The sequence below is a fragment of the Girardinichthys multiradiatus genome, chromosome 14 (genome assembly GCF_021462225.1).
Source record: "Girardinichthys multiradiatus isolate DD_20200921_A chromosome 14, DD_fGirMul_XY1, whole genome shotgun sequence".
In the NCBI taxonomy this organism is placed as follows: Eukaryota; Metazoa; Chordata; class Actinopteri; order Cyprinodontiformes; family Goodeidae; genus Girardinichthys; species Girardinichthys multiradiatus.
In genome coordinates, this window is record NC_061807.1 from 26,649,398 (window position 1) to 26,667,870 (window position 18,473).

Sequence of the window (18,473 nt, forward strand, 5' to 3'; positions counted from 1 at the left end):
AGACAGTCCAGCTGATCCAACCCTGAACCTTTAGAGGTTCTTCTGTGTTCACAGCTCAGGTGAGAAAACTCAGGAAGGGGTGTGGTCAGCTGAGAAACCGGAGGAGAGGTGAAGGAAGTAGCTGAAAACAAGCAGGTAGATCACAAGAACACCTTGTGCTACTTATAGTCTGGAGGGAAAACTATACAACCCATATTTCCTCGCTAGAAGCAGCCAGTACTGGAGTTTTCGCATGGTGATCTGCTGTTAAAACATTTCTCGGGATCGGGATTTGTTTTCAGAGTCTTCCGTCGAACCCGCTGGAGGTTTCGGTGCCGACATGAATCACCTGTTACGGTACCTGTGTGGTTAAAGACAGAGCCGCCGAGTGGGGGACGGAGTACTGATCCTGCTTGTGATTTTTTTATTTATTTACGGTAAGGTACTCTAATAAGTAGAAATATATATATATATATATATATATATATATATAATAGTGCATATATGGAGTAAACACCTATTGAGACTATGCTGTATCACTTTGAAGTTCTTATAATAACACGTCTGCTGTTTAAAAGCCATGCATACTTATATTCATTTATTCGTGTGTATTTTTATTTATTTTTCTGTATTTTATTTGTGTTCAGTTATTTACTTTTTCAGATTTGAGAATTGGCTTACTAGTATTAATTCATATTAAATGGCCCAGATTACGGGAATAAATGTCTTGCATGAGTCAAGCGTTTCTTTCTTGGTATAATCCTGATTTGCTCACACACAACAATGAGCAAGGTAAACAAATGTTGTCCCTGTTGGAAATGGCTCACCTGGCCGTTCGACGTCACACATTAAAAACGTGCCTCGATGCCAGTTCTTCAGGTGACTTATTAGGCTGCATTTGAGCCTAGAAATCAGTGACTGAGCTCATGGTCCCACATGCCATTAGGCTGAGAGGTTTTTCAGTAGTTGAGTAGGTTAAACATTCATCCCTCTGCATACAAACGCCCCGATGATCACAGACCTCTCTGTTCGGGGGGGGGCATCTTTTTCTGGTGTTTTTATTATGATTTTGACTCACTGGGAAGGATTGGCCTGGCTCCACATTTGTGCTACTTTAAATTAGGAGTTGCTCTTTTAAAATGAGCACAAGTCCCAGCTTGTAGTTGTCATTACTTGAAACGTTGACTTTAAGCAGACTTGATACTTGGTCTGTTTGCTGCAGATTTTAATTTACCCCAGTGTGGCTGACAGCTCCCTGACTCAACCCTGCTGAGCAGTGTGTTGATAAGAAGGTGATTTAGAGATGTACAGGTCCTCCTCAAAATATTAGCATATTGTGATAAAGTTCATTATTTTCCATAATGTCATGATGAAAATTTAACATTCATATATTTTAGATTCATTGCACACTAACTGAAATATTTCAGATCTTTTATTGTCTTAATACGGATGATTTTGGCATACAGCTCATGAAAACCCAAAATTCCTATCTCACAAAATTAGCATATCATTAAAAGGGTCTCTAAACGAGCTATGAACCCAATCATCTGAATCAACGAGTTAACTCTAAGCACCTGCAAAAGATTCCTGAGGCCTTTAAAACTCCCAGCCTGGTTCATCACTCAAAACCCCAATCATGGGTAAGACTGCCGACCTGACTGCTGTCCAGAAGGCCACTACTGACACCCTCAAGCAAGAGGGTAAAACACAGAAAGAAATTTCTGAACGAATAGACTGTTCCCAGAGTGCTGTATCAAGGCACCTCAGTGGGAAGTCTATGGGAAGGAAAAAGTGTGGCAGAAAACGCTGCACAACGAGAAGAGGTGACCGGACCCTGAGGAAGATTGTGGAGAAGGGCCGATTCCAGACCTTGGGGGACCTGCGGAAGCAGTGGACTGAGTCTGGAGTAGAAACATCCAGAGCCACCGTGCACAGGCGTGTGCAGGAAATGGGCTACAGGTGCCACATTCTCCAGGTCAAGCCACTTTTGAACCAGAAACAGCGGCAGAAGCGCCTGACCTGGGCTACAGAGAAGCAGCACTGGACTGTTGCTCAGTGGTCCAAAGTACTTTTTTCGGATGAAAGCAAATTCTGCATGTCATTCGGAAATCAAGGTGCCAGAGTCTAGGAGGAAGACTGGGGAGAAGGAAATGCCAAAATGCCAGAAGTCCAGTGTCAAGTACCCACAGTCAGTGATGGTCTGGGGTGCCGTGTCAGCTGCTGGTGTTGGTCCACTGTGTTTTATCAAGGGCAGGGTCAATGCAGCTAGCTATCAGGAGATTTTGGAGCACTTCATGCTTCCATCTGCTGAAAAGCTTTATGGAGATGAAGATTTCATTTTTCAGCACGACCTGGCACCTGCTCACAGTGCCAAAACCACTGGTAAATGGTTTACTGACCATGGTATCACTGTGCTCAATTGGCCTGCCAACTCTCCTGACCTGAACCCCATAGAGAATCTGTGGGATATTGTGAAGAGAACGTTGAGAGACTCAAGACCCAACACTCTGGATGAGCTAAAGGCCGCTATCGAAGCATCCTGGGCCTCCATAAGACCTCAGCAGTGCCACAGGCTGATTGCCTCCATGCCACGCTGCATTGAAGCAGTCATTTCTGCAAAAGGATTCCCGACCAAGTATTGAGTGCATAACTGTACATGATTATTTGAAGGTTGACGTTTTTTGTATTAAAAACACTTTTCTTTTATTGGTCGGATGAAATATACTAATTTTGTGAGATAGGAATTTTGGGTTTTCATGAGCTGTATGCCACAATCATCCGTATTAAGACAATAAAAGACCTGAAATATTTCAGTTAGTGTGCAATGAATCTAAAATATATGAATGTTAAATTTTCATCATGACATTATGGAAAATAATGAACTTTATCACAATATGCTAATATTTTGAGAAGGACCTGTATTCAGTAAGTTTAAGAGCAGGAGGCTGAAATAACAGTATATCTGTGCAGCTACCTTCTTATCAATGTTTACTGCAACAAAGGCCAAACTGAAACTGGGAATGAAGCCCAGGTCATCCACATTGTGAGTTAATATCGACCTGTGCTGTTCTTTTTGTGCCCTTTCAACACTGTGTTACTTCAGCTGATAAATAAATGCTATCTTTGCAGAATCCAGTCCAACTGGTGGCTCTGGTACCTCCTAGTTTTCCATTATGCTGCAGAAGATTCTGCAGGAATATTGATGACACTGATGTTCAACAGAAGAAAAATTACTGTTCCTAAATATTACTAAACGTGTTCAGTCTAAACATCTTTTATCTCTTTTCTTTGACTGATTCTACTTTAATTTTTGTAGTTTTTTGGAAAGGTGATGCATGTGCATGTCAATAAACTAGAAAATCATCAAAAAGTTCCTAAAAGTACTTATCTTTAATTCAATTCAAAAAGAGAAACTCTTACACACAGGGATTAATTACACATAGTCATATATTATACATGTTTATTCATATTAATTATAACGATTATGGCTTAGAGTAAATAAATACCCACATTTTAGTTTTTTATAAGATATTGAATGTAAAGTAAGACCAACACAAAATTACATTTATGAAAAGATGTTACATAATAGCCTAGATAAATATGAGAAGACTGTCATTGACAACCCAGACGGAAAGGATAAGATGCAAAAAGTCACTGCTGAAGAAGTTGACTGCATATTAATGGAAAGTTGAGTGAAAGGAAAAAGTGTGGTAGAAAAAGTTGCACAAGCAACAAGGGAACAAAGCCGATTCAAGAGTGAGGAGAGATTGACATTGGAGTGGACTGTGACTTGAGTCGGTGCTTTGAGAGCCACCACACACAGATGTATCTAGAACATGAGCCACAACTGTCACATTCCTTCTGTTAGGCCACTCTTAGGACAATATCAGAACCATCTTACCTGGGCTTAGGAGAAAAAGGCCTTGTCTGTTGCTCAGTGGTCCAAAGTCCTCTTTTCAGACAAAAGTAAAATTACCAATTTATTTTTGGTAATCAAGGCCCCAAAATCTGGAGAAAGATTGTGGAGGAAAAATAATTGATGTCCAGTGTGAAGTTTCCACAGTCAGTGGTGATTTAGTGCCATAAGTTGGTGCTGGACTACTGGATTTTATTAAGTCCAAACTAGTGCAGCTGGCTACCAGGATATTTTAAAGCACTCGATGCTTCCCTCTCCTGACAATTAATGAGCTGCTGATTTCATTTTGCAGCAGAACTTGATACCTTCCCACACTGTCAAACGAACCAATATCCGGTTTAATGGCCATGGCGTAACTGCAAGTAATTGTCCATCCAACTGGCCTGACCTAAACCCTGTAGAGAATCTTGGAGTATTGTCACGAGGAAGATGAGAGACACCTGAAAGCTGCTATCAAAGCAACATGAGCTTCTATTACACCTCAGCAGAGCCAGTGGCTGAGCGTCTCCATACCACTCATGCAAAACAAGCCCCGACCTAGTATTGAGTATCTATATTGTACAGTACATGGGCATACTTTTTAGTAGGCCAACATTTATGTATTCCAATTTTGTTTTGATTGTTTTTATGTAATATTTAAATTTTACATTAACTATGTTTTGTGTTTTCATTAGCTGTCAGGCAGAATAATCAAAATAAACAGAAAAAGCACTTCAAGTATGAAGTGTTCTCTGACTTGAATTGAATTACTTAAATAAATTCCCTTTTTAATGATATTCTGATTTTATTGAGGTACACTAATGGACGTAGTAGAGACAGATTTCATACTTACCAACAACAAACTGTTCAAGCTTTGTACTTAAGCTGAACAATACCTCCACCAGCCCACATCAAGGGCTTTTCGTTAGGTTTCCACGGCAACTTTACAAACCGAGACCTCAAGGGGCTTTTCATTAAGCAGGGTCTTTTACAAGGAGAGAAACAATGACACAGAGCATGATTTTTTTTTTTGTATTTGTTTTACAAATGTTTTTAGTTTGTGAAGAACATTAAGTGAGAGAAACTTTATAAACAGAACTTTTTTGAGTTTTTTTTTTGTTTTTAAGTCCTTCATCTTCATGCCTGCAGGTTTGTCGGGGCCAGGTCATGCTGATGGACCAGGACACTCAGTGGCTATACCAGCTCCTGGCTGAAGTCCAGTTGGAGAAGTTCTACCTCCGTGTCCGAGATGGGCTCAACATTACCCACGTGGAGCACTTCAACTATGTCAAGGAGTCTGACCTCGAGCACATCGGAATCAGCAAGCCAGGTAGGGCTTTAAGCATGAAAACCTGTGGTCTTTAAATGTGACAAAAGATGTCCACTTATACATGTTAGAAACAAGGCTCTTAAGTGGTTATTTTATTGAAGTGCGCCCTGAAAACCCCCTGATGGGTGTGTTTGCCACAAATCATTGCCGCTTTTCATAACGTGCTTGAGCAGGAGAGTATTTATTTAAGTTAAAGCCTAATGTGTGAAAGCACAGGGATGTTTTTAAATAGCCTGATTTATTCTCTGTCATAGCTGAGTTCACATTGTGCCAAATTTATTTTAAAACCACAAAAAACAAATATATTTCCATGCTGCGACATTTTTTTCCTTTGTTTAGTTCCTTTTTCTCGTAAAAGTACCCATGAAAAATATTATGCATCATTTACAATGGCGGTTTTTGATATTAGTCATATGGTAGTTGCCCAGGGTGGCACTAGAAGAGGTGGCACACGAGCACAATCTTTGAAAAAAGTGCGGGCAACCCACTCTGTGTAGAGTAGGCCTCCCCGCTTGCTGCTAAGAAGAGAGAGATGGGGCTCTGTTTTCTGTTAATCACATCGAGATCACGTTGAGTAACGCGCAAGTTACCCTGTGTCTGAGCGCTGCTGTAAGGGTTGGGGGAGGCAGAAGGAGAGGGTCGCCCAGGCGCCATTCATGCAAAAACCGCCACTGATCATTTCACATTTTGAAACCAACAGTAAGGGTTTGTGTAGAGACTTAAATTTAAACAAAATGTCTTTTAATAATTTCAATTTTGGGCCGGCCTTAAAGAGTCTCCTATATGCCCACAATTAATGTGAAAGGTCTTAAATCTAATCTGATGACTTATTTCTTTTATTTTTTGAGAAATGTTTTCACTATTATTTTGTTTAATTTGCTGTAGTTCTGGCTAATGAATTAAGGCATTATTACACAGAGACAAAACCATAGAGCCCGTGGTGGTAGAGCAGTAAACAGCCCTGTCTGAAGGTCCTTTGACATGAAGAGAAGCGTATATTTAACAAAGTATGGCTTGAAATCAGGGTTTTTCAATAATAACACATGAAGGTTGGTGTATACTGTGTCTGAAGGCTCTGAAGCTGGGTAAAAACACTGGAGTTAAATGCAACAGCTGAAAAAGACCAACTTCAGTGGAGAAAGTTTCATTTAACTTACTGAACATTTTTCAGTAAGTTAAATATAAGCTATTATACAGGCAGGTTAAAATTACAAACTAAACTGTCTTAACTGTAAATAATAAATAGTCTTAAATTTAACTTGCAGAAACCCTGAGCAATGGGGGTTTTGTTTAGTTAAATTGTTTTAGCGAATTTACACATTCTGTAAAAATATTTTTAAAAATTAAAAAAGTATTCTGAAAATTGAAATTTAATCTGTGGGTTTAAACGAATCAGTTTCTCAGATATGAATCTTTTCTGTTTTCATTTGAACTAGGAGTCATCGCTTCACATAGAGGAGGGTTTATGGGGTGTTCCGTTTGTGCTGAGAAGTTGACATTTTCAAGTTCCAAGTCTGAAAAATCTAATAAAATCCGCCAAAGGAATTTGTCCCTGGGTTTCCCTTTGTTCAGTATCTAATAAATAAAACATAGTCAAAGGAGCAGGAATAAACCTTTTAGTACCAGTGGCCCCACTGTACTTTATTGTTTAACATGTTCATTTAGTGATTTCAGCATAGAATGGAGAGAAATACATGGTAGTTGCCTGATAGTAGCAATCACACAATCAGCAAATAGTACAGTTTATTCAGTAAGGATTGATTATATGGACATAAAATGTTATCACAATATTTTGTGGTATTTCGTCTCATAACGTTGTAATTGATGATTATTACAAACTTCATGAGTCTTTTTGTCTTTAACTTTATCGCCTCATAAACATGAATATTGCTCTGAAGATAAAACTGCTCCCGAACTGTTCACAGTAGTGATTTCAATCAAATCTTCAGTCATATGTTGAAACTTAAACACAGCCATTATTGATCCTTTTAAAGAACTTTTTAGAGAGCTAACAGTTTTTGGCTTAGCAAGTATTATCCAAAGGTGGCATCAATAATATTACAGGATGAATTATGATTACTATGCTTTTTTCATTTCCAGGAATACTTTGAATGTTACAACATTGCCTGTTAGCTGATCGGGAAGACTGTTAGTCATAAAAAAACAGTCAGTCAGTTTGTGATGAGCAAATCAAATGACAGAGACATACCTGGAGCTGCAGCCTGAAAAACCCCAGATTTGTTAGGTTAATCAAATATGTGCACAGATATTATTCAGTTTAGCAAGCTGAGGGCACAAAAATGTATACTTTTCATTTTTTTTAATGTGGCCATCGCTTGCTGGGGGTGCAACTGACAAAATCACAATGAGTAAACCAACAACAGGTAGCGGCAGCCGATTTTTAAATTTTTTTTTATCAAGGACTCCAATACTGATTTTTTTTTTTTTAAAGCTGGGTTCCTGAACTGATATCTGGGATCGTCTCAGGACCTCCATAGTAATTGTCAGAATGTTAGATTATTGTTGCTGCAGTAGGAACAAGTGTTGCTTTTATTTTTTAAATAAAAGCACATAGATCCTGTTTTATATTTTGTTTTAAACTTTAGTCTAAATGCCTTGATTCAGCGAAACCATGATCATACCACGTGAGTCTCACACATTATTATGCATGTTCTTCACCCATTTGTTTTTATGTATTATGTGTTCTCTGATATATTAGTAGTGAAACATTACATGCCTAATGTAATATTTTTTGACATTAGATATTTATATTAGATCTTTATTAATGTTTCTTTTTTTTAACATATAAATTAATCAGTTTATCCTAATTATTCCTCATGTTGACTCCTAACCACATTCAGGCAGTGTGGTGGTCCTGATGACATATTCCAGTCCATAAACAAGGTTCTGGCTGTTGAATAAAGCTGAAAGGTTACAGATGACTCTTCTTAAATGGATAAAGCTCCTGACCTTTCCCCCTATGTTGATAACTTTACTTTCACATCATCCTCTGTAGAGAAGATACATTCTCATATGTTGTCCTGCTCCCAGATGTAGGTCGCCACTGTGATCCTCGGCACCTGTTGTCTCTATGCAAAAAAAAAACAAAGCTTAAAAATAATAATAATAATAATACACTCCACTCTTCTGATAGCCTTATCTTTTTGTTTTGCAGCACAAAGAAGATTATGGGAGGCCCTGAAACGATACAAGACAGCCTCACGCTCACGGCCATGGATGCCCAAGGTCTGTCCGGTGCTGCTACGCAATCTCTGCTCAACACTTCATTTCAAAGCCATGCTCATGTTTAATCTGCGGCAGGGAGTCTTTAATGAGTACATTAATGCACACAGTTGTTAAGCAACCGAGCTCCAGAGGTAGGGGAACAGAGTGCCACAGGTGGCCCAGTTCAGTCACCAGAGAGTGTCGGGCGGACCCCACCTCGTCTGATCCAGGACAGTGAGCTGTTTCTGGGGGAGAAGCTGGGCTCGGGGTCCTTTGGAGTGGTGAAGAGGGGAGAGTGGCGCACACCCACAGGCAGAGTGGTAAGTGACACAGGGGATCAGATGGTCACCAGTAAAGAAAGCTATTTAACAGTAATAGTAACCTACTTGGTGAAAATATATATGTAAAATATTTATTCTGCTGAACCACCTTTTGGGGTATGTTTCTACCAGCTTTGCACATCTAGTGGCAGACATTTAAGGGATATGAATACTTTTGTAACTAACACATTTGCAAAAGTATTCTGGTTTCTGCTGGAGTGCTATACCTTTAAGAACTAGATTTTTCAAAGCCAGGAAAAAGATCCACCATCTTTTAATTGTTATGCATGGCTTCTGAAACTCCCTGCATCCCTGTATGGATAAACAGGATTGGACAACGAGTGAATGAATGAAAGGATGGTTTCTGAAACTTAAGTATATTTTTAGAAGATTCAAGAAATAAACTACTTTTATGTTTATCACGTTCATCTAGTTTACCCTATTTTGGGGACTTTAGTGGATAATCTGTTGTTGTTTGTGGCTGTTTTTATCAACCCCCAGCTACCTGTGGCTGTCAAATCATTGAGGAGTAGCATGTCCAGACAGACTAACACACTGACAGACTTCCTGCAGGAGGTCACCACCATGCAGTCCTTAGATCACCCCAACATCATCCGACTCTACGGTGTGGTGCTCACACATCCCCTCAAGATGGTGAACTGACATTAAAATTTCTGGAAAATTCAAACCTGTTTTCCAGCACAGCAATGCACACTGTCCTATTTTTGTTTTCCCTGTCAGGTGACAGAGCTGGCCCCTCTGGGGTCATTATACAACACCCTGCGGGGACGTCAGTATGAGTACCCGCTGCTGCGCCTCTGGCTCTTTGCCACCCAGATTGTAGCAGGCATGGACTACCTGGAGACCCGGAGATTCATCCACAGGGATTTGGCTGCGAGAAATGTGCTGCTGTCCTCCAAGGAGGCGGTGAAGATCGGAGACTTTGGTCTGATGCGAGGCCTGAGTCAGGAGAGAGACCATTATATCATGGGAGCACACAGAAGAATCCCGTTTGCATGGTTAGTCGACGGGACAATTTGGTGTCTAATGAGAAAATTTATGCTTACAGGTGCATTTCAGTGAATTATTAATAAAACACTTCTTCAATTTAGTAATTCAAAATTGAACTAATATGATATTGATTAACTACACACAGGGATACACCGTGTTTCAAGTGTTTATTTTTTTATTATTATGGCTGACAGCTGTTGAAAACCAGTTTCTCAGACAACTTAATATTAGATGAGATGAATTTTAAAGAATTATGTTTTTACACAAAAATGTTTTATAATGTCCATGCTAAGGTCCAAACAGTCACAAAGAAGACTACCGACTAAACAGTTGTTCTGCAAACCGCTCACTGAGACGCTCCATAAGGAGAGAAGGTCACAAAATATCATAGCTAAGGAAAGCTGGCTGTTCACACATTGCTGAAACCAACAAGTGCAGCCATTAAAGGATTAAAAAGCTAAGCCTATTCAAGAGCTGCGAGGAGATTCACAACTTGTGGTCTGAAGTTACAGCTTCACACACCAGAGAAACAAACTGCCTTCATGCCACGCTGCATTGATGCAATAATTTATGCAAAAGAAGCCCTCGTCCAAGTATTGAGTGCTTATACTTTACAGGCACTCAATTAGGATTTTCATTAGCTGTGCACCATAATCATCTAAATTAACAGAAATAAACCTTTAAAACATATCACTGTGCGTGTAATGAATCCATAACAACCCTTTCTCCAGGTGTGCCCCAGAAAGTCTACGTATCGGCTCCTTCTCCCATGCCTCTGACGTCTGGATGTTTGGTGTCACCATGTGGGAGATGTTCACCTACTGTGAGGAGCCTTGGTTTGGTCTTTCAGGGAGACAGGTACAGGCTTGTGCCGCCATCTGAATGTTGATTTAATGTTTTAATTGTACCAACTAACGCATTTGTCGACACGTTAGGAATGTGTGTCTCCACCCGTACGCGGTTTTTTACACCTATGACTCACAGTCCTAGGTGAGTCCTGGTATTACAACAAAACATGCCCTCTTTGGTCCAGATCTTGTGTCGTGTGGAACAGGACGGTCAGCGACTGGAGAAACCACCAGATTGTCCTCAGGAGCTGTACTCTGTCATGAGGAAGTGCTGGGCCGTCAACCCCAATGACAGGCCCAACTTTGCAGCGCTCACAACAATGCTTGCAGAGGTTTGAAGCTTTAATTGGTCTCAGTAATAAATTCTTAACAACTGACCCGTGTCTTCAGATAACCCAGTCAGCATCTGAAAATACTGCATTAGTTCTACTCAGACATTACCCATAATATTTTCCTCTTCATTTACAGACTAAGCCAGCAGAGGTCCAAGCAACAAGAGAGTTTGCAGAGCCCAGAAAACTTCCCCTTGCTCCAAATGACATTGTGACACTCATAGATCATGGGTGAGTGCGAGGGAGAGGAGTGGGATTAAAAAAACAACCTTCAGTGGACACAATCAGTCTTTGTTGTGTTGGAAAGGGGGCGATTTGATTCAGCATTCTCTCATAAGTGCATTCCAACCCTAATCTCAGAGTCCTTGAATGAATTCAGCTTTGTTTGTTTAACGAGTCGAGCAGCATTCACTCCCTACTGTGGAGCCTTTATTTCCCATGATTCATCTGTAGTAAAGTTTTCCTTAGTTTTTAGCAGTATTTGTGTTGCAGTCATGCTACTATTTCTCTTTTTCAATCTTTAGTAAACTGATTTTTATTCTATATAACATTAATTTAGCCCTGGACTTTACTATTTCACTAAAACTTAATTTGCATAAGTTACAATAATACCAACAATTTATTTTTATTCAGTTTTTTTTCTCCTTTTTTATATTTTGGAAAACTTCTGCAGAGCCACATGCATATGAGCAGTCAGAATCTTACTTGTGGTACACAGCAGTTTGTGAAAAAGGTGACATTTTATCACTCTCGGATCACGTGTCAACATAAAGAAGGGTGAAAGTCCAAGTAGCTAAATACATAATTGGAAAGCAGAGGTTAATTGCATGGCACCTGAAATATTACTCTACCATATATTGCATCCAATCAGTCCTTTGCAGTTGGAATATTGCACAGGTTGATACTGTCAGTCAGTATATTTTGCAGCACTAATGCAGAGACGATAAATAATCGGGAGCTTGCAGCTAACAAAGCGCTATAGCTTTAGCACCATAATAAAGGTGAACTAAAGCTGTACGCAGTAAGAACAATATGCTACGTCCCACTGCCAATCAAGGAAGAATAATTTTGTGTCGAAACACCACAGAAGAAGTAATTACGGTATGTCAAATAGCTTTAACACTAGGCTAATTTGGTGCTAATGTTAATGGAGATTGGTTAATTAATAAAGACTATACTTTTTATAACCATAAAGTACGAACCAAAAAATAATACACGTTTCTGTTGTTTATGGGGGGGGGGTTTGTATCTCGCTGATACAAACTTAAAAACATTGTACCAGATTCCAGCATAGTTGTTTCCACCCTGACCCAACATCTGAAGAAACCCAAGAAACATTGCACGTATGAAGATGGTATGAGCACTTGGGATGGGTACCAAATTCGGTATTTTTATAGGTATCGACCAAATTCCCTCGTTTATTTCTAAATGAGTTTGTGTTTATCTGTCTGTAATGCAAAAACAACAAAGGACAATGAGCTGCTCAAAACCTTAAGTTGTCGTGACACAAATCAGAAATATAAAGGTAATTGTCTGAATAGAAATCAATGTAAGAAGCTCTTGCATTTTATGCAAACTCATTTTCCTTTTTCCCATTCTTATCCAGAATTACAAAATGAGTTTGCACTTTGTTTGTTTTTTTGCTTTTGTAAGATCTCTGGTAAAAGAACATTTTTATAAGCTTTAAATTAGCTTTTCCATGCATTTAAATTTTTACTTGCTGGATTACATTAAATCAATTGTGAGAAAGTTAGTTTTTCATATCTTTACAGATGATTTGTAAGAGTTGCAAACATAAAGTTTTACTTACAACCCGGTCCGGCATTTTCCACAACCTGAAGACAAGTAGTCTTTTTTTAAATACAGGAGTTAAGACATTCTTCTTTCCACTGTTTAATCATGCACATTTCAGCATTGTATGATATTGTTTAACCTAAAAATATGAAATAAACACGGACTGTGAGTTCTCTGGCATTTTTTTTTCTTCAGTTTATCACTCAAGATTTCTTTGAATTATCTCTTATTAAACAGATGTCCTCTCTGTCTCTGTGTGTGCAGGCTGGAGATGACCGAATGGCGCGGGCAGAACCAGACAACACTGGCCATCGGCTGGTTTCCTGCCAGTCTCACCGTGCCCGCCACCACCTCCAGCAGCACGGTGCCCAATCCGGCTGCTGGTGTTCCTTTTATCTCCCGTCCACTGAAGGGCAGTCTGCAACACACTGGGCATGGAGACGTCCACCCTGACCGCTCCTGGGGAACACCGGAGAGGCTGGAAGAGTCAGTAATTCTCCTCCTTCACTCACCTTTCCATCTTACAATGAAGAAATTTAGTTCATTTACCATTTTATTATGTCCTATAATCGTTGGATGTGGCGAGAGGTTAGTGAGAAATGTATCAGTTTATTTCCTCATATCTGCCCTCATGTTCTAGCGCAGCTGTAGTAACGTATCAAGTATCTTAAAACATCCTGCATGTTGTTCTGGAATGAAGATAGCTGTGAGACAAAAGGAAACTCGCCATCAGTAAAGTGACTCATTAGTTACCCGACTGCAGCAAATAGTAATTCAAAAGTACTTTGACTCATCCAGTACTGACATGTTTTTATTTACATAGCCAAGCTGTGACTGTAGTACCTTGTTTACTCCAGTTATTTAATTGCACTACAGAAAATGCCAAAGTTTAATTCTGAGACATTACAGTTTTCTAAGAGATTGCTTCTGCATCTTATTTTCTGGTTATTTCTTTCAGAATAAAACAGTAAAAAAAAAAAGATATTTGTTCATTTTTAAACAAGTTTCTATGTTTTTAGTTCTTTTATCACAAGACCAGGAGCTTTATTGCCTTTTATTGAGTTTAGCAATGTACTGATCTTTGACCTGGTAAATATGTTTAAAAAGCCTTCAAATAAATTCAAATGACTGAATAATAATTTTTTTTAAAGTCACATGTGCCACAATCAGTGTGTTTAGAAACGTCTACAGGTGCATCTCACATATATATAGATTCACCACACACAGCATGAAATATTTTAAGCCTTAATTTCTTGTTATTTTGTTGATTATGGCTTACAAGATGATGAAAACCCAAACATCAGTGTCTATGAAAATTAGAATATTACATGTGATCAATAAAAAAACATATTTAAGAACAGAAATGTCTGCCTTTTGAAGATTATGTTCATTTCTTCTGCACTCAATACCTGGTTGGGCCTCTTCTTACATGAATGACTGCATAAATGTGGCGTGGCGTTGAGGCCATCAACCTGTGGTTCTGCTGAGGTGTAATGGAAGCCCAGGTTGCTTTGATAGCAGCCTTTGGGTCATCTGCATTGATGGGTCTGGAGTCTCTCATCTTCCTCTTGACAATAGATTCTCTATGGGGTTTAGGTCAGGCCAGTTTGCTGACCATCAAGCACAGTAACACCCTGGTCATTGAACCAGCTTTTAGTACCTTTGGCAGCGTAGGGATATGCTTGCAGGCAGCACCCTATGAACAACCAGCTTCTTTAGCAATGACCTTTTGTGTCTTATATTTCTTGTAGAGGGTGTCGATGACCCTCTTCTGGACATCTGTCCAGTCAGCAGCCGTCCCCATGATTGTGTAGCCTGCTGACCCAGACTGAAAGACCATTAGAGCTACAGGAAACCTTTGCAGGTGTTTTGAATTAATTGGCTGGTGAGGTTGTCTCCATGAGTTTCCAACATTTAACAGTTTCACAATGTTTACATTTTCTGAGACACTGAATGTTGGTTTTCATTACCTGTAAGCCATAATCATCAAAATAACGAGAAATAAAGGCATGAAATGTGTCACTCTGTGTGTAATGAATGTATATAAATTATTAGAGTTTCACTTTCTGAAATGAGTGACAAAGAATATGGAAGCTTTTCACGATGTTCAAATTGTTTTGGATACACCTGTATATTGTAACTCACGACTTCCTGTGTTCCTGGGGTATTAATATGATATGACACAGAGGCCTGTGTCTGTTAGCCACTCTTCAAAATGAGAAATAGATCACGCATATCTACTAATAGGGCAATAGACTTGTGTCTGGCATAACACAAAGAACATAAGCCCCTCATAAGTACAGTGGGGGAAATGCAGACGTGGGTAGTAACCAATTACACTTAGTTACATTTACTTGAGTAACTTCTTGAAAAAGATTTACTTCGATGAGTAGTTTTACTGCACCATACTTTTTATTTTCACATGGGGGGGGCTAAAGTTCACGAGCCATGGCTGTCAGTTTAATGTGTTTATTGTTGTCCCTTGTGCAGCAACAGCAGCTGGAGGCCGCCACCTGGCAGGGAGAGGGAGGGAAGCAATCTGCAGAAAATGGCAGGTAAGAGCTAAAAATAAACAGCTGATGAATGTTGCTGCGGCTGCTTCAGGAAAATAAAACAACTCTTTAGATTCATTCTAGCAAACCTTAGTTTATTCAAACTATTTAAAAGGAGGAGATTATTTAGAAAATGTTATATTTGGTAAAACACTCTTTAATGTCCAAACAGTGCTGTTTTTCTTTATACTTTCCATATCTACTGGCTGTAAAGTAAACAATATACCTGTAGAGCGGATGGCTTTGTCACATTAAACCACTCTGCCCCCTGTTGGTTTTATTCAGTACCTCATACTTCATGTTAAAAATTGTCAAGTCAGCCTGCAGAAAAACGGTAATCTAGTTTGGGATCGAATGTTTTGAGATCAATTCCAGCTTCCTTCTGCCACATGTCAAAGCGCCCCTGGGCAAGGCATTTAAGTTGCCTACCGATCTGCGTATAGGTGTATGTGTATGTACGCGTTTGTGAGCACAATATAAATTCAGTACACTTCTCTAAATTCAGATATTTAGCTAAAAATAGGTTTTTTTTTTTAAATGAATTTTTCTGTTCTTTTAGGTTTGTCTCAGAGCCTGGAGTCGGTCCTAAGTGGACCACATCCCTGGGGTCAGACTGAAGGGGCTTTCAGAGTGGATCAGCATGGCAGACCCGTGCCTCCTGCAATAAATGCTCAGAGCGTGAAAGCACAGCAGGACCATCGGCGGTTCAGCGAGGCTCCCCCTCCTCGGCCGCCCCCCCCTATCCTGAAGCCCTTGAACATGAAGGCTCAGAGGAAGCCCATACTTCAGCCACCTCCGGGCTCCTTGTGGCCTCCTCAAATGGTCCTGTCCCCCCCAGCGCAGCAGACACAACCTCCGCCTCAAGTCCCTCAACAAGCTATGATGGGGTCCAACCTGGTCAAAATGGCCAAGATGACACGTTCAACCCCGCAGCTGGATGAGGACCAAAGAGAAAAATCCTCTTATGCACAAAACACAAAGGAGAACCTTGTTGCACAAGTAAGATATTACTTTCTGATTGCTTATGATGATCTTTCCTCCTAATTAAACCTCAGTGAGTGGATGTGAAAGCTGTCTGTGGCCCTGCTCAGGTAATTGAGGCTGTGCACGGTGCGACCATAGAAGAGGTGCAAAGTGCGCTTCAGCGTAATGATTGGAATCCATTGCGTGCTAAGCAACAACTCAAGGTGGGGATATAAACCGACGGCACACACATGCACACACAAACAATGCAGACAAGTACAAATCTTCTGGCACTCCTAGTAAGCATGTATAAAAGGCATCAAAAGATGGGAATCTTTGATCGCTCCTCTTTACACAGTCTCTCTACATGGTCCAGAGTCCTGGCTCCTCTCTTATGCTCTGTTTTCTTTAGCTCACCCTATTATCCTGCTGTGAGATTCTGCAGCGCCTCATTTTCAGTTTTCTAGCAGAGGCCACCAGATTCTTTACCGGTGGTAAATGGCCCACTGCCTATACTGCATCACAAATCCTTCACCATTAATAACAGTGGGCAGATGGTGCTTTTCTACATATTGATGCTTAGTTTCACACCAGAGCCACCTGTGATCTTTTTGCTGCTGAAATGTGTAATGGTTTTTTTGTTTTTTTAAACCCTTGCATTACTCCCAAACAACCAACTGACATGTAGATGGCCTGTAATTGTTGCTATGATGTAATTGGTGGCCCCAGGAGGCCACTCTTTGCTACAGTGGAGGCAGATGTGGGTAGCAATGAGTTATATTACTTTACTTCTAAGGATAATTTTACTTCACCATACTTTAATGCTTCTACTCGAGTAATATTATTATAAACCAGCACTATACTTGAGTACATTTTTTGGCAACTCTACCCACCTTTGTCCAACAGCGAGCTTTATATCTATTTTTTTATCCTTAGCATCCTCCTCACTGAGCATTGTGACAGGATAATCTTGGGTTCAGTCTTGTGTGTCAGTTATTTAGTGCTTTGGCAATAGAGATGGGAACGTTTAGGTCAGTAGATATTTTTCCATTGCCATTTGTGGTTTATGAAAATCAGCACACGTCTGCCTTAGTTGAGTGGCATGTTCTCTTGTCTTTTCCATTTTGAAGAGTGGCTAAAAGATCTTCCTAACACCTCTAATCAACTTAAAAACGTAAACTAAAGTAAAGGGAAAGGATGATTTTAAAAAAATGCTTCGGGTCAGGTATTTTCAAAGCGATTTTTAGGGGATCCAACAACTGTGCCACAGTATTTTTTTCCCCCACTAAGTAAATGTACTCAAATTAAACTGTGGGTATTTTGTTTTCAGCATGAGAATATACTTATTAAGATTAATGTATCCACATAATTGACTCAGTGTGATCAAATGTAACATTTGCTTGCAGCATTCAAGCGGCTCATTCTGGTGTTTCTATCTCCTCAGATTGATCAGCTTTATTTTCTCAAAATGTGCTCCAAAGAGGAATGTGTGAGGATTCTCACCAGACACAACTGGAACCTGCAGCTGTCCAGCATATACCTTTTTCGGATGTTCCCGGGAAGAAAGGGTAGGCCCCAGCGAGAGGGATCGACCTCAGATTAGTGCTGAAAGACGGGTCTGAAGAGACTTGTAGCTGGCTTTGACTGGCTGACGTCTCACTTTTTCAGCAACAATTTACTTCACAGTGACCCACTTCAGCGCATGGTGCTCCCCAAAAGGACTGCTTTAATATGGGAGCAGGACTGAGCATATTAAAGCAGGAACATGAAGGTTTTCAAACTGGATTTACCAGAGACTAAAAGCCCCAAGCACTCTGTTAATATTTCCATGGTGCCATTATTCAGCATGTTTTTTATGTGGATGAATTTATATATGTGTAAATGTCATATTAGACATACATTTGCTGAATAAACCTGTAGATGAAGTCTCTTATTGTGCAAATACTCAGCAATTACTGTCTTTACTTAAATAACTTTATATTGTTTTAAAAGTGGAGTTTTAAAATAATCTTATAGATGCATTTTAACAGCGATTGGACTATTTGATCACAGAAAGTCTAGTCTGGTATCAGAGTCTGCTACCAGGAGGAGTTAGTTTCACACCAGAGCCACCTAGGATCTTTTTATTGCTGAAATGTGTAACGTTTTTTTTGTTTTTTTCCCCTGGCATTACTCCCAAACAACCAGCTGACATGTTTGTATTCTCCCTGATTAAACTCTACCA

At 39.8% G+C, this 18,473-nt stretch overlaps 1 protein-coding gene across 2 annotated transcripts; it reads left to right on the forward strand.

The window, feature by feature from the left end:
* On the forward strand, positions 1-18,193 carry tnk1 (tyrosine kinase, non-receptor, 1). 2 transcript variants are annotated; one of them, XM_047386995.1, is made up of 15 exons: positions 1-135; positions 282-416; positions 5,024-5,204; positions 8,380-8,450; positions 8,558-8,749; positions 9,251-9,403; positions 9,491-9,768; positions 10,492-10,618; positions 10,794-10,940; positions 11,077-11,171; positions 12,999-13,220; positions 15,225-15,289; positions 15,846-16,285; positions 16,378-16,473; positions 17,694-18,193. In XM_047386995.1, the coding sequence occupies exons 3-15, from the start codon at positions 5,042-5,044 to the stop codon at positions 17,850-17,852; spliced, it is 2,208 nt and encodes a 735-aa protein (XP_047242951.1). In that variant the 5' UTR covers positions 1-135; positions 282-416; positions 5,024-5,041; the 3' UTR covers positions 17,853-18,193. The 2 variants fall into 2 exon arrangements, with proteins under 2 accessions (XP_047242951.1, XP_047242950.1); XM_047386994.1 differs by lacking the exon at positions 1-135 and having other exon boundaries at positions 142-416.
* The last annotated feature ends 280 nt before the right edge of the window (positions 18,194-18,473 follow it).

Coding starts and splice junctions, on each gene's coding strand:
- tnk1 (XM_047386995.1), top strand. CDS start 5,042: ATGCTGATGGACCAGGACACTCAGTGGCTATACCAGCTCCTGGCTGAA. Junction 8,750..9,250: donor GCACACCCACAGGCAGAGTG/GTAAGTGACACA, acceptor ATCAACCCCCAG/CTACCTGTGGCTGTCAAATC. Junction 10,941..11,076: donor TCACAACAATGCTTGCAGAG/GTTTGAAGCTTT, acceptor CTTCATTTACAG/ACTAAGCCAGCAGAGGTCCA.